At 36.0% G+C, this 12,762-nt stretch overlaps 2 protein-coding genes across 2 annotated transcripts in view; both read right to left on the reverse strand.

The window, feature by feature from the left end:
* LOC102598408 (protein NAR1) overlaps positions 1-2,132 on the reverse strand; it is a 6,440-nt gene extending 4,308 nt beyond the window's left edge. The window contains exons 1-3 of the mRNA XM_006355241.2: positions 1,773-2,132; positions 1,341-1,423; positions 155-311 (exon numbers count right to left, since the gene is read on the reverse strand). Of these exons, the coding sequence (XP_006355303.1) occupies positions 155-311; positions 1,341-1,423; positions 1,773-1,889 (357 nt within the window). The 5' untranslated portion in view covers positions 1,890-2,132. The remainder of the gene's footprint in view (positions 1-154; positions 312-1,340; positions 1,424-1,772) is intronic.
* Positions 2,133-2,982: 850 nt separating this feature from the next.
* LOC107062081 (uncharacterized) lies at positions 2,983-8,224 on the reverse strand. Its single transcript, XM_015312307.1, has 7 exons — positions 8,188-8,224; positions 7,927-8,091; positions 6,951-7,822; positions 6,523-6,584; positions 5,396-6,414; positions 3,567-4,896; positions 2,983-3,436 (listed from the first exon to the last, which is right to left on the reverse strand). Exons 1-7 carry the CDS (start codon positions 8,222-8,224, stop codon positions 2,983-2,985), a joined length of 3,939 nt encoding a protein of 1,312 aa, XP_015167793.1.
* Between the last annotated feature and the right edge of the window lie 4,538 nt (positions 8,225-12,762).

The raw sequence follows: 12,762 nt of genomic DNA on the forward strand, positions 1-12,762 counted from the left end.
CCATGTACCCCCCCCCCCCCCAAACAACCCCCAAAAAATATATGTTTTTCAAGAGCAAAAAGATGGAAGTAATATTTACATCGGTCATATCAGGTGAGAAGATATACTGCAGACAGTAAACTACAAATATGAAAATACCAACACCAAAACCAACCTGAAGTGAAGAAAGTCCATAATGAACAGCGAGAGCGGCCCTAGACTGGGGGGAGAGAGAGACAATAACCGTCGTCCTTCCCTTTTCCAAATTGGAAAGGAACTCATCTAAGCTCTGCTTCTCAAGCATGACTGTTTCTGCTGACGTAATGCACCCACTGCAATCAGGGAACAAGCTCAGTTGCTCACCGTTGTTAAATCATACATATAGAGAGAGGCATTTGTTTTTAGTTTCCCAAGCAACAAAATTCAAATACAAAGTAAAACTAAATAAAATTAATAGCCTATCAAGTAACATTTTTATGAGTAACTTATAGGAGCTGAACTCACAGCAAACAAGGACCAGCGCAGGAGTTCTAATATATACACAAACATTGCACACAATTCCTTATAACCAAAACAATTAAAAGATTCAGGTTATTTGAATCGTCAGTCGATATATAGCCAGGGCCAGTGTTGTTAAAGGGTCACTTAAAGCACGCTTAAGCCCCGAAGCTTGGTGAAGCCAAGTTGTGCACTTTGTCTCACATAGCTCTTTAGCGTAGCATCAAGGTACTAAGGCTAACGTGTTTTCACAGACTTAAGTAGCACAACACTAGTTAATATATATATATATATATAGTTGATACAATGATACCTTAGTTGTTAAGAAAACGATGTGGTTGAAATTAATTAATTAAGAAATTAGAAATTTAGCATCAAGGTACTAAGGCTAACGTGTTTTCACAGACTTAAGTAGCACAACACTAGTTAATATATATATATATATATAGTTGATACAATGATACCTTAGTTGTTAAGAAAACGATGTGGTTGAAATTAATTAATTAAGAAATTAGAAATTTAGCATCAAGGTACTAAGGCTAACGTGTTTTCACAGACTTAAGTAGCACAACACTAGTTAATATATATATATATATATAGTTGATACAATGATACCTTCGTTGTTAAGAAAACAATGTGGTTGAAATTAATTAATTAAGAAATTAGAAATTTAGTATCAGCTAACTGGCCACTAAAAACCTAAAATTACATCTTTTATTCTAAATCCAATATTTATAGTAGACTTTGGACTTGATTGACATGATTTTAACTGCATTAGATTAATTATTGGTTTACACTCCTTTGTCCACATAATTATTGGTTGCCTAGAATGCTATATCCTAGCAAGAGAAAAGAGATAATACCTGCAAGCCAAGCAATCTTTGAGAGAAATTTTGACGGGTTCTGTTTGTACTGGTTTGCTCAAAGCTCCAGCTTTTCCCACATTCTGGTCATCCGCCAAGTAAAGCATTAATAACATTAGTTAGAGCACTAGTTCTTCAACCGCAACAAACCAATTGCAGTCCAAAGAGATACAAGTCAATTTTCACTCTCACCCTTGCGTAAAATTCATTATTTAACCATAAAGGTTCCTCTTTACCCCCAAATCCTACAAGTCTAAATTCAAATTAACATGAACAAAATCTATGTCTAAGAGCTCAAATACATTTTTTTACCCTACACCGAAAAGCTCAAAAATAAGAATTACATTACTTCATGCTGATTCATCAAAGGAAATATGTCAAAGCCTTCCATGAAAAATAAAACCCTAACCTTCAAAAAAAAAAAAAGTATACCTCGGATTTGTTGATTCTATTAGAATTAGATTTGAGGGAAACTACACAGCCCTGTGAGGGAGCTATGTAATCATTCAAATCCCCAATTCTGAGTGTGGCAGAGAATTTCTGCGACATCCCTTTTATCAGATGAAGAAAAACTCCTTTTGAGCTCGCAAGATTTCTGTATTAATAAATTGTCCTCAAAAATGAAGGAAGAGCTTAATCTTGAATTTGTATTGCGATCCCAACTAACAGCCCTCGATATCTCTCACTTCCCCTTTTTCTCTCCAATTACGGCTGGAGATGGCGGCAGGCAGGCGGGTGGTGCCGTGCGAGTTCAATCTTGATCGGCCTATATTGATTATTTGGGGGTAATGATATTTACCTTTAAAAAGTTACTTAGTTGGTTGCACTAATTAAAGTATTTTATTTAAGATTCTTTTGTTTTTCCTAAAAAGGAATTCTTAAAAGTAGAAATAATTAGTATTGTGATTTAAAAGATCAATTGAAATTTTCTTAATGCATAAATGGATTTTAGTCAAAGTAATACTTTTGTTCAAATGATTATTACGTACTATTTCATAATGTATGTATATATATATACTAGATTTACCGCACGTGCGTTGCACGTGGCTGCCTAGTCTCGTGATGCCTACAATTGTGAATGAGTAAATCATGAAATCTCCATTTGTTCAATATATGTAATATGTCACTTAAGGGATTTGTTGTTATGGATGTTTCTCAGTTACTAAATACTAGTTTTTGCCTACAATTGTGAAGCAGTAAAGCATGCATAGTCTATGTGTTAAATATATGGCCTATGTCATAAGGGATTTGTTTGTATAGATGTTTCTTAGTTATTAAATATTTGTTTATAAATAATACTCCATTAAGTCCGGCTAATTGGCTTGTATTAGATGCACTTAATGGTGCCAAAGCTCTATCTATAAGCGGATATGTAATATTGCACAATGCCACATTTGGTTCATGTTATGACATTGTTCCAAAATATAGGATACCTTCTAGGAGTATGAAGTCATTTGTATCCTAATTAACAATATAAAAGTTTTCACAATAGTTGCATCTCCTTCATAAGTTGCATTTCGATGGTTAGCTCGTCTCTTTAACAACTGAACCTATAAATATAAGCCAAGACATTTTGATTAGCTTCATGTCATGTGTTAGTTTTGTTGCAAATTCATTACGGTAAAAAAGATTGAGAACTTGTCTAACATAATACTTCCTTGTATACGATATTTCTTGTATATGTCCCTGTCCTAATATCTGGTTGTTCATTCATAACCAATACCTTCGTTGTTGCCATTGAGATTCCTCTTGATAATGCTACATATAGTTGCCCATGCGAGAAAACATGTTGTGGAAGATACAATCCAACATTAGGAATTGTTTGACCTTGAGCCTTATTTATCGTCATTGCAAAACATAGACGTATTGGAAATTGCTTCCGAATAAACTTAAAAGGATATCCTTCATTCTCAGGTGGCGATAATTGGATTCTTGGTATGAACACTTGTTTTGTTGCAAATTCTCCTGTCGTTATTTCGGCATGTATGACATTGTTGTCAAAACCTCTACAAATCAATCGTGTCCCATTGCATAAACCATTTGATGGGTCTAAATTCCTCAACATCATGATAGGCGCATTCTCTTTCAAAACTAATCTAATATGTTGAATTCAAAGATACATAATATGTTATGTATTTTACCAAACATGTGTTGTTGAGATGGTACACAGATTGAAACTAATATAATATTATAAATGTTAACGATTGATTGAGTATAGTGATGTACCTATGTGGTGGTAGACCATTCGGAGTTAATGTATTCAAGTATTCTTCTTGATAATAATTGTTGGTATCGTCTTCTGCCGAGTCAAAGCTGATATATGTTTTGGTTTCTCCCGGGAATTGAGTGGTCATCATTTCATTTATATTATCTACAAATTCATTTCGGCTTGCTAAGATTGCCCTTTCAGTAATAAAATTTGCCGATCTGTAATTTTGTTGTAGCCCTTTAAAAATTTCCCTTACCAAGCATTCTTCTGGCTTTCCCTGACCACTTGGGTGGACCACCATTTGTTGTGGTAGTAGTATTAAATTATCCCGTATTGTGGTTTCCTCCCTGTTTCCAACTCGAAGCAAGAAGGCACTAAAATTTGGATCTGCTCTAGCTCTCATGTTGGACGTTAAATGAATCTTTTCCATCAAAGGCCACAAATATGACCTCACCAAACTTGCATTCACTGTCTCTGCTCGCGTTGATTTAGGAACCACCGGTAGCACTTGTCGAAAGTCACCTCCAAAGACCATTACTTTTCCACCAAAAGGTACATTCTTGTCCATTATATCACGAAAGCTTCTGTCGATAGTTTCAATTGTGTGTCTCTTAGCCATTGGCGCTTCGTCCCATATTATTAGTTTGGCTTGTCTAATAAGTTTAGCCCCGCCACTTTGTTTTGACATATTTGTCATTGTTGATTCATTAACTTGTAGAGGTATTTCAAATCGCGAGTGAGCTGTCCGGCCTCCCGGTAAGATTGTTGCTGCTACTCCGCTGCTGGCGGATGCCAATGCTATCATACCTCTTGATCTAATATGTGCCAGCAATGCGCGATATAGATATGTTTTTCCAGTTCCACCTGGTCCGTCTACAAAGAATAATCCTGGTGTTCCAGAGTCGGCCCTTTCCAAGATAGTCTTGAAAGCTTGTGCTTGTTGTTCATTCAAGTTTGATTGTGCCTCCATATCTTCAATTGGCACCTTCACAGACATGTCTTCGATTATTTCTCGGCATTCATATGTGTCGCACTTATTTAATTCTTGTTGGATTTGTGGCATATCAAATTTTGCAACACTCTGACCCATACTCTCCAAGTATGAATTTACACTTTGCAATGTACTCTGGAGTTTTGCCTCGGGTGATTTGTCATGGGTCCTTTGAATGTCTTCTGACATATCGTTATAATATGTTTCCCATAGTCGTCTCACATCTGTTGGTTTGCAATGAACTAAGATTGTCGCAAACAAACTTCGAAGAGCTGTAGGCATCTTGAAGATTACGGCCTCGCGTAAACATTCTGAAATGCTATCATCTGATTCTAATAAGCCTCTTTCTTTGGCAGCTTTTTTGAAAGTATGACAATGTAACCCATTAACAGTGAGTAAGTCTTCAAACGATGTCGGACCTCAAACATGATTCAATAATAATCTCTCGTAATACCTTTCACCTTCTCTAGGATTAGATGTGATATAGGGCAGCCTAGTTAGGTTACCACAAGTCATAAATAGCACATAATGAAAGTAATACTTACCAATATTTATTCTGCCGATCACAGAGCGTGATTTTCTTTTAGTCCATATTTTAGATTGGGAATTCCAAACATAATGCTTGGGGAATTCTCTATATAGATAATTGCGAGCCTCCGTGTCATTCAAGCACATCCTGAAATACTCAGTAAGCATAGTTTGTTGAACAAACTGGGAGCCTGCAATATTTTGAAGATTCTGCTTCTTCTAGTAGTAGACTACATTTGAAAACATAAGGTTCTTATTAATAATAATGGCCTTAGTTGGAGAAGTGTGACTCTTGTTTATACTATGTGAGAATATGTTTAAGAGTACCTGCTTGTTTGCCGGGTAGATGTAGTTGTAGGTTTATAACAGCCGGTTGCATTTCGCTTAGAGTAAACTCGTAAATCCTCCACATCGCTTCTGGTGGTGACACCCAACGTGCATCTTGAAAGCTGCGGATTTCATCTATGAACTTTTCACCATCGTCTGACTCTATGTAAACTACACATTTATCATGTCCTTTATATATATACTTGTACAGGTACTTTATTGCTTTAACACCTGAGCAAACCTCTACATTAATGTGACAATTATATCTCTTCAATAAATATGGGTTATAAGGGACAACCCACTGATTATTCATCTTCATACCTCGGACCTCACTTGTCCTCCCATCATTTCTTCTTCGGTAAATCGGATATCCATCCCTCCCTTGTATTGTTTTGTTGTTGAATGCTCGGGGGTAGTGAAACTTACATTGTCCGTCCTTCATACATGGACTTGATTGTCGTTTTATACCACAAGGCCCGTGAATCATATGTCTGATAACTAATTCATGTAATTCTGGCTGCTTATCTTTTGCAGGCAACTCTGCTGAAATATATCGATCGTACTGATCTGCTGATCTTATTTTATGACCTTCTTTTAATATTAGTAGTAGGTGTATATGTGGTAGTCCTCTCTTCTGGAATTCAACCACAAAAACATGTGCTGCTGTAGGGCCAAAAATCTCCTTTTTAAATATTTGGTCTTTTAGGTCCTGTAATTTTGCTCTAAACACTCTGGTCACCAAATCTGGCCGATCTTGAGCGACTTGCCCCACACATAGTTGTTCTTGAATCTCTGTCCATTCAGGATTACACGTCATGGTGATAAATAGATCTGGTCTTCCAAACTCTTGTACCAGAGCCATAGCATCCATATAGCGTCGTCGCATATCCCTAGGGCCTCCGATGAATGATCCTGGCAGTAAGACCCTCTGACCAACCTTCTCTCCTCTACATTCTCCTGACGTAACACTATCAACGATACCTTGTAATATCTCTTTTCTGTAATTTGATTGTTCGAATCTGTAATATTCAAGTCGTGTGGTTTCCAATTTTGATGTACATGTCCACTACAAATTGTTGTAACAATCTACCACATAGTAACAAAATTGTTTTCTCATTTGTTCGTACTTGTAGTTTATAGCAGTAGTACTCTCTACAGGAAACACAACCTCTTTTTTCGCGGCGTACACCTACAAATAATTTAAATAAGTTTAGTTTGGAGTTCAGTTTATCAGAAAGTGTGTGGCCTTCTATAAATGTTATATTATTACAATATCACGTTCACAAACATATTGTAATAGAATGTTTTTTTTTACACGTATGTGTGAAAATTTTCCACCTTCATTGGATTTACTCAAAGACCTGCTGGAATATGATATTTCAAGCCATTACATATCTTAATGTTGTTTCATATTTGTTGCCATATATTTCCTCTTCATATGAAGTTGTTAGTTGCAATATTAATTGAGTTTGTTATTACACTATGTGTGGTGTGTGAATTACTTGAATGAATGCAAAATGTAAATGTGCTAACCTTGTTCTTCATTGTTCAAAACCTCTGTTGCACTGGCATATGATCGAGGGCATATATTGGCACTTGTTGTTGCATCTGTAGTAATGCCGATATTTGGATTGCGTGATTTCACTATTCCTTGATGCCAACCTCCTTCACCATTGGGTAGAATCAATGGATATTGTAGAGGATCATAACAACCATAATAATGTTTTACTCGATGTTTGTTCCCGGAATGTTCGTGTACTACAATATCTCTTTCAAACGGGATATTTGGATTGTTTCCATCAACCCAAATTGCTGCAACTTGATCCACCGAAGGTTTGTTATACACCCGTTGATCTAAAGAAGCATTTGCAGCTATACGTATTTCTATGTTTTGAAAACTTGAATGGTGTTTGAGTTGTGTAAAAAATTTAGCATACGGATTTTGCTCCATTATTTTCCTGATTTTTTCCATGACTTCCTCTGATAAATTTGCATCTTGTAGTATTGACATTCTGTTGGCCACTTCATGATCTATATCGTAGAAGTACAGCTGGAAGAAACGTGGCATGTCGTCCTTTGGGATTAATGAGGGTAGATCGTGATAGATTTGTCCTTGCGCCTTAAAGCTGTAAATGCCTTTCCTTGAAGATGCCAGTTCTTTGTTGAGTTGTACTCCAAATGATGTAAAAGCAAAGATGCTATTATAGGCTCGAATGTGTTTCCGAAATAACTCGTCCTGTTTGGACTCATCTGTAAATAATTTGTATAAGTCCTCTCCAACTTCGTTGGGTGCCAACTTAATATATCCACTTGCGCAACATAATGTTGGAGGCTCATATTCAAGCCTCCTGGCATGACAGTAGATGCAATCCAATTGTTTTTGCAGCTTATGAGTAGATGTTGTTGATAAGTTCACATTTGTTTCCCCTACATTCACAATTCGAAATCAACCTTTTTAGCATAGAATATTTCTTTGCTGACTCCACTCAAAGGTCTGTAAGTCTTAGGCTACTATATTTTAGTCAATTTACCTTCATTATAGTTCTTCTCTGATAAAGCTTCAAGTAGCCAACTTTTTTTCCGCTTCTTCAACTTTGGTTCAATATATCCAACTTCCGATGGCTTTGTTGAGGCATCATATTTTTGCACCCTGCGCAATGCCCTTTCTACATCTGTCAGTATTTTTCGCTTGTGTCCTATTGAATTTGTGATGTAAGCATGTTAGTATTTTCTCATTCGAAACGATCTTGCTTTCTAAATTAACAGTTAAATTTATGGCATGTATATCTGACCTGTTGTTTTCATCCCCTGATTAGATTGGCATTCCATGTTTAATTATCCTCCCTTTGAGTAATGACTAACCTGTTTGAATATTGTGACTATGTAAATGCATCAGTTGTGTGTATTCTTTTCTTAAATAGTCAATCAGGTATAAAATAATGAAAGTAATACATTCAATGTAAACACTGTACCACGTATTGAAGTTATTGTACACCTTACAAAATAATTTAAAGGACATCTTCATCATGGTCTGCCATCACAAGGTTTTTACTAAATATTGATTTACGTATGTGTGCAACTGGTACGGGGTAATTTTATTGTGTAGGAATATAAATGTACATATTTAGTTAAGGACAAGTCCATACATACATCATCATCTATGTTTTTATTTTTTTATTCAACTTAGCCCTGATTAACCGACATTCAGAGCATTGTTGGTTTAGTTAGTCGAACATCTGCAACTGACATTTTCTTTGTAGCATTTACTTATTGTATTTTCATCTTTTTCTTATTTTGTTGTGTGTGCATCCCTTAAGTGTGTGTGCAGGTACCTTGGTATCCCTTGTCTTAGGTTACCAGGGTGAAGCAAGTAGTAGCCCGCAGGTTAGCCGAGCAAATCTCGGCAGGGGTGTTTGTTTTCTATCCATGGTGCATACCAGTATTTTGTTTATGTTATTTTAGTCTCCCAACACGCGCATACCAATTTAGAGATTATTGAGAGAAGTTCACTAAGGTGGAGTAGTAAGAAGATTCAACAATGATTAAAAAGAATGAATTGTTACTTACAATTTGCAGTTTGAATTGCCAATTTTCCCCAACAATTCAGAAAATCGTGCAGATGTCCCAGTTCAGTGAAGTTGTACAGATAGTTGTGCAATGTATAACGACAATAGTATTTTATGAAATGAATGGTGTGATACTCACAGTCTATAGTGGCTGAAACTATGAATGTGTGCAGTCGATAGTATTGTAATGGTGCGCCAATATCTTACAAATTATTCAAAGTTTTTTGTGTTTTTTTAGTTTGATGTGCATTGGCATTTGTTTTAAGGATATCCTTGGGGAACTGGTGGCATTTCTTGAACTGGCCTCTTTTGGGTTTGATTGTAACTTTTCAGGAGGGCGTAACTTTTTAGGGGGTTGTAACTTCTCTGGAGAGACGTGATGCTCTAGAGGTGCCATTCATGTCGGCGTCGAATATCTTTCAATTGTATCGCCGTATTAATGGAATACATTTAAATTCTTATTTTATAGGGTACTTTGTATATACCGTATATTTATTTTTTTGAAGTGTAGCGATTTTTTTTTTGTGTTTTTACGATATTACTTGTTGTTGTTGAATGTGAATGTGTAGTAAGGATGTTACTATTTTAAATATTCTTTCGGTGATGGGTGTTCCTAGGGGTTCGTGTCTTTTCGTATTTTCTTTTTTAAATTGTTAATTTGTAGTTTCTTAGTATTTTTCTTGTTGAGTTTGTCCGTAAAGTCGTAAGACCAAACATTACGCGTGTAAGAGTTAACCAAGTTTGTATAAATATTTCTCTGTATAAGACAATGTCTTTACTTTAATGGGTTAGTCGTTCAATGGTAGATGTTTTAGTTTTAGCGGATATTTTTGGCTGTATAAGTTAATGTAGCGAAGTAATACTACTTTACCGTTGGTTTATTGGGGTTTTTTTTTGGTTATTTGGGTGTGCTGGAACTGTACAATGTCGTTCTATAAGTGTGTAATTACGTTAATCATGTTATTGAGGGAAAACATGTATTTTCAAGTTAAATCGCTATATCACTTTATATTTGTAGTGATTTGGTACAAAAGATTGTTGGACTCTCGATGATGAAATACGTGGTTTAGTAATTGCTTATTTGGTGTGTACATGATAGCGAATTTTGAGAAGCATCCTCCCAAAATGCCTTTTGACTATTAATTTAGTTGACGTATGTACAATGTTATACCATTTAACACAACTATAAGAACTATTTATAATGTGATAATTTCTTAATTTAGTCAATCGTATAATCCTTTCAATGTCGAGGAACATACGTTATTATATTGGAAGGGGAGATACGACAATATAAAAAGCAACCCAAGCGATTGAAATATTAATTATTAAGGTGCTATTATTTCCATAATTCACATTTAATTAGGTAAGAATAAACATACATACATTAGATAAGCAGCCGATGAAGCCAATAAAATACAGACATTACTAACATACAGACATTATGTTGTAGACGTTTCATTATTTGGAGACGGTACGCAATGCTCGGTAACACTATCAAGGAACTCATCCATTATGGCTCAACTTCTGTGACCTGATCTTAGTTTTAATTTGGAGATGTTCATTATTGATTTTCTTGTTCCGACTTGTTGGTGGCATAATGGATTGTACTTCTTCCACTATGTTTGTTGTTTCTTCTCCAACATCATGTATTTCTAGCGCATTGGATTTCTTTCCCCTCTTCCTTCGCAGCCTCAGGGATTGTACCTCCGACACTATGTGTGGTGCTTCATCTTCAAGGACATGTAGGACATTGGATTTGTTACACCTCTTCCTTTGCGGCCTCACAAATTGGGCTTCTTCCACTATGTCTGGTGCTCCTTCTCCAACATCATGTATTTCTAGCTCATTGTTTTTTTTGCCCCTCTTCGTTTGCAGTCTCACAGATTTTACTTCCGCCACTAGGTGTGGTGCTTTATCTTCAAGGACATGTATCACTTTGGATTTCTTACACCTTTTCCTTCGCGGCCTCACAGGTTGTGGTTCTTCCACTATGATTGGTGCTTCATCCTCAAGAACATGTCTTTCTAGTGCATTGGATTTGTTGGCCCTGTTTGTGGGTGGTGTTTGTGATTTTGATTCATCTGCCATTAAAATTACTGCTTCATCTTCAACGGGATGTATTTCCTGGGCAATTAGACTCCTGCACGGGTTCGAATTATTCATATCGATGCGGACAAGGAACTTGAATTCTTTGTCTTTACTGAACACCAAGTTGCGGTAGTACATACTTTCTTCATTCTATAAGAAACATCAACAATAGGATATATTAGGTTAAAAATATTTCTGAAAGTTAGTCATACATTTTTTTTTTTTGTTGGGATTAAAGTAGGTTTAACTATAGTGTAAGATGGTATAAGTACAAGGCAAACCTTTTCCGAGGTTGTTTTGATGTAGTCTTCGACAGTGCAACCTAATAACATTTGTGCCGCATCAAATAGTGTCACTCGGGCACGTTGTTCTTCATCACAAACTTCAAGTCGTAAGGAGTATCTTTAAAATAGGGTGAATAAGTTAGTGTTCATAGCTAAATTGGGTGTATATTATCAGAAAATGTTGATTGCTCATTTCAGGCAAGTCTAACCTCATTTCATACTCCCCATTTTGGATGTTGCAATTGGGACACGTCACTGTATCTTGTTTAACTTGCACTTTCTTGTGGCACTGTTTGCAGGACGAGTACCATGGCTCTTCTATATTGAGTATGTCTACAATTTTGGCTTTGAACTTGTATAAAGCTTCCTGGACATTGTTAATAACCAATATTCAACATTATTTTTGGTAAGCAATGGTCCTATTTGGATAGGGAAAGGGTCTATTTGTAGGTACCTGTGTATCAGCAAGTGTGCCATCCATAATATTGAGTAACGTCACTTCTGTGGCTTTTCTCATTACCTTACTTGGTGTGGTTGTGATAGGTTTCTTTTCGGCCTTTATGACTTCACGCCTATATATAGAAATATGTGAGTTAACTGTTGCACATATTTGAGGAAAAGTTAGTGCGTTTAAATTTTTTTAGATTAAATGAAAACTTGATAGGACTGGTTATATATAGTTCTCCATAAAAAAAAATTGTGGCTCTGTTGTTATATTCTTCATTGAACAGAAGTTGTGGCAGTAAGGTTAGATTAATTCTGCCAAGCAATTTAGTAAATGAGGTTCTGTACCAGGCTCGAAGATCTAGTGCTTTTTGAAATATTGGATTGATCAACACACTGCTCACGGGTATAGTTGATATCCCAAAAGTCCCTACATTGGAAACAACATATTTAATCAAGGAATAAACAAATATACTTGAAATGTGTACAATCAGAAAAGAGGAGAGGTTGTCTATACCTTTATAGATTGAGACTCGCACATCGCATAAGCCTAGAATAGGTTGGTCATCTTTCAGCTTTTCAAGAAAGGCGCCATCGTTTTCTGCAAAATCTCCCCATAGAGTAACAGTTGTACACTCCATGCTGGATTATGAAATAGACAAGTATTATGAATGCACTGGCAGATTATTATGGACGGTGGGCGAAGAACAAAGAATGACAACTTACAGTTCATTTGTAACAACAATTTCGCGTCTTTTGCTATCGCCTTTTACAATGATGGGATTCACCGTAACTAACACACAAATCAAGTCTGAATAGTGGACATGTAAATTAGTGATATGTATGATGTACTTGACGGAAATTACTAATAAGTCGTGTGAAGAGTTACCAAATATGGCACCATTAGGCAATTTCTCTGCATGTTCCAAAGATACAAAACCATTAGAGAAGTTGTGTGTTGAAACAACATGGTCACTGTCCTTTA

Source organism: Solanum tuberosum, unplaced genomic scaffold (assembly GCF_000226075.1).
Source record: "Solanum tuberosum cultivar DM 1-3 516 R44 unplaced genomic scaffold, SolTub_3.0 scf00198, whole genome shotgun sequence".
In the NCBI taxonomy this organism is placed as follows: Eukaryota; Viridiplantae; Streptophyta; class Magnoliopsida; order Solanales; family Solanaceae; genus Solanum; species Solanum tuberosum.

Bases quoted from the DNA above. Each gene is read 5' to 3' on its own strand.
- LOC107062081 (XM_015312307.1), bottom strand. From the start codon at position 8,224: ATGGAATGCCAATCTAATCAGGGGATGAAAACAACAG. The intron at 6,585-6,950 runs GTTTTGAACAAT...AATTATTTGTAG, and splicing joins CATATGCCAGTGCAACAGAG to GTGTACGCCGCGAAAAAAGA. The intron at 6,415-6,522 runs GTACGAACAAAT...TGAATATTACAG, and splicing joins ACTACTGCTATAAACTACAA to ATTCGAACAATCAAATTACA.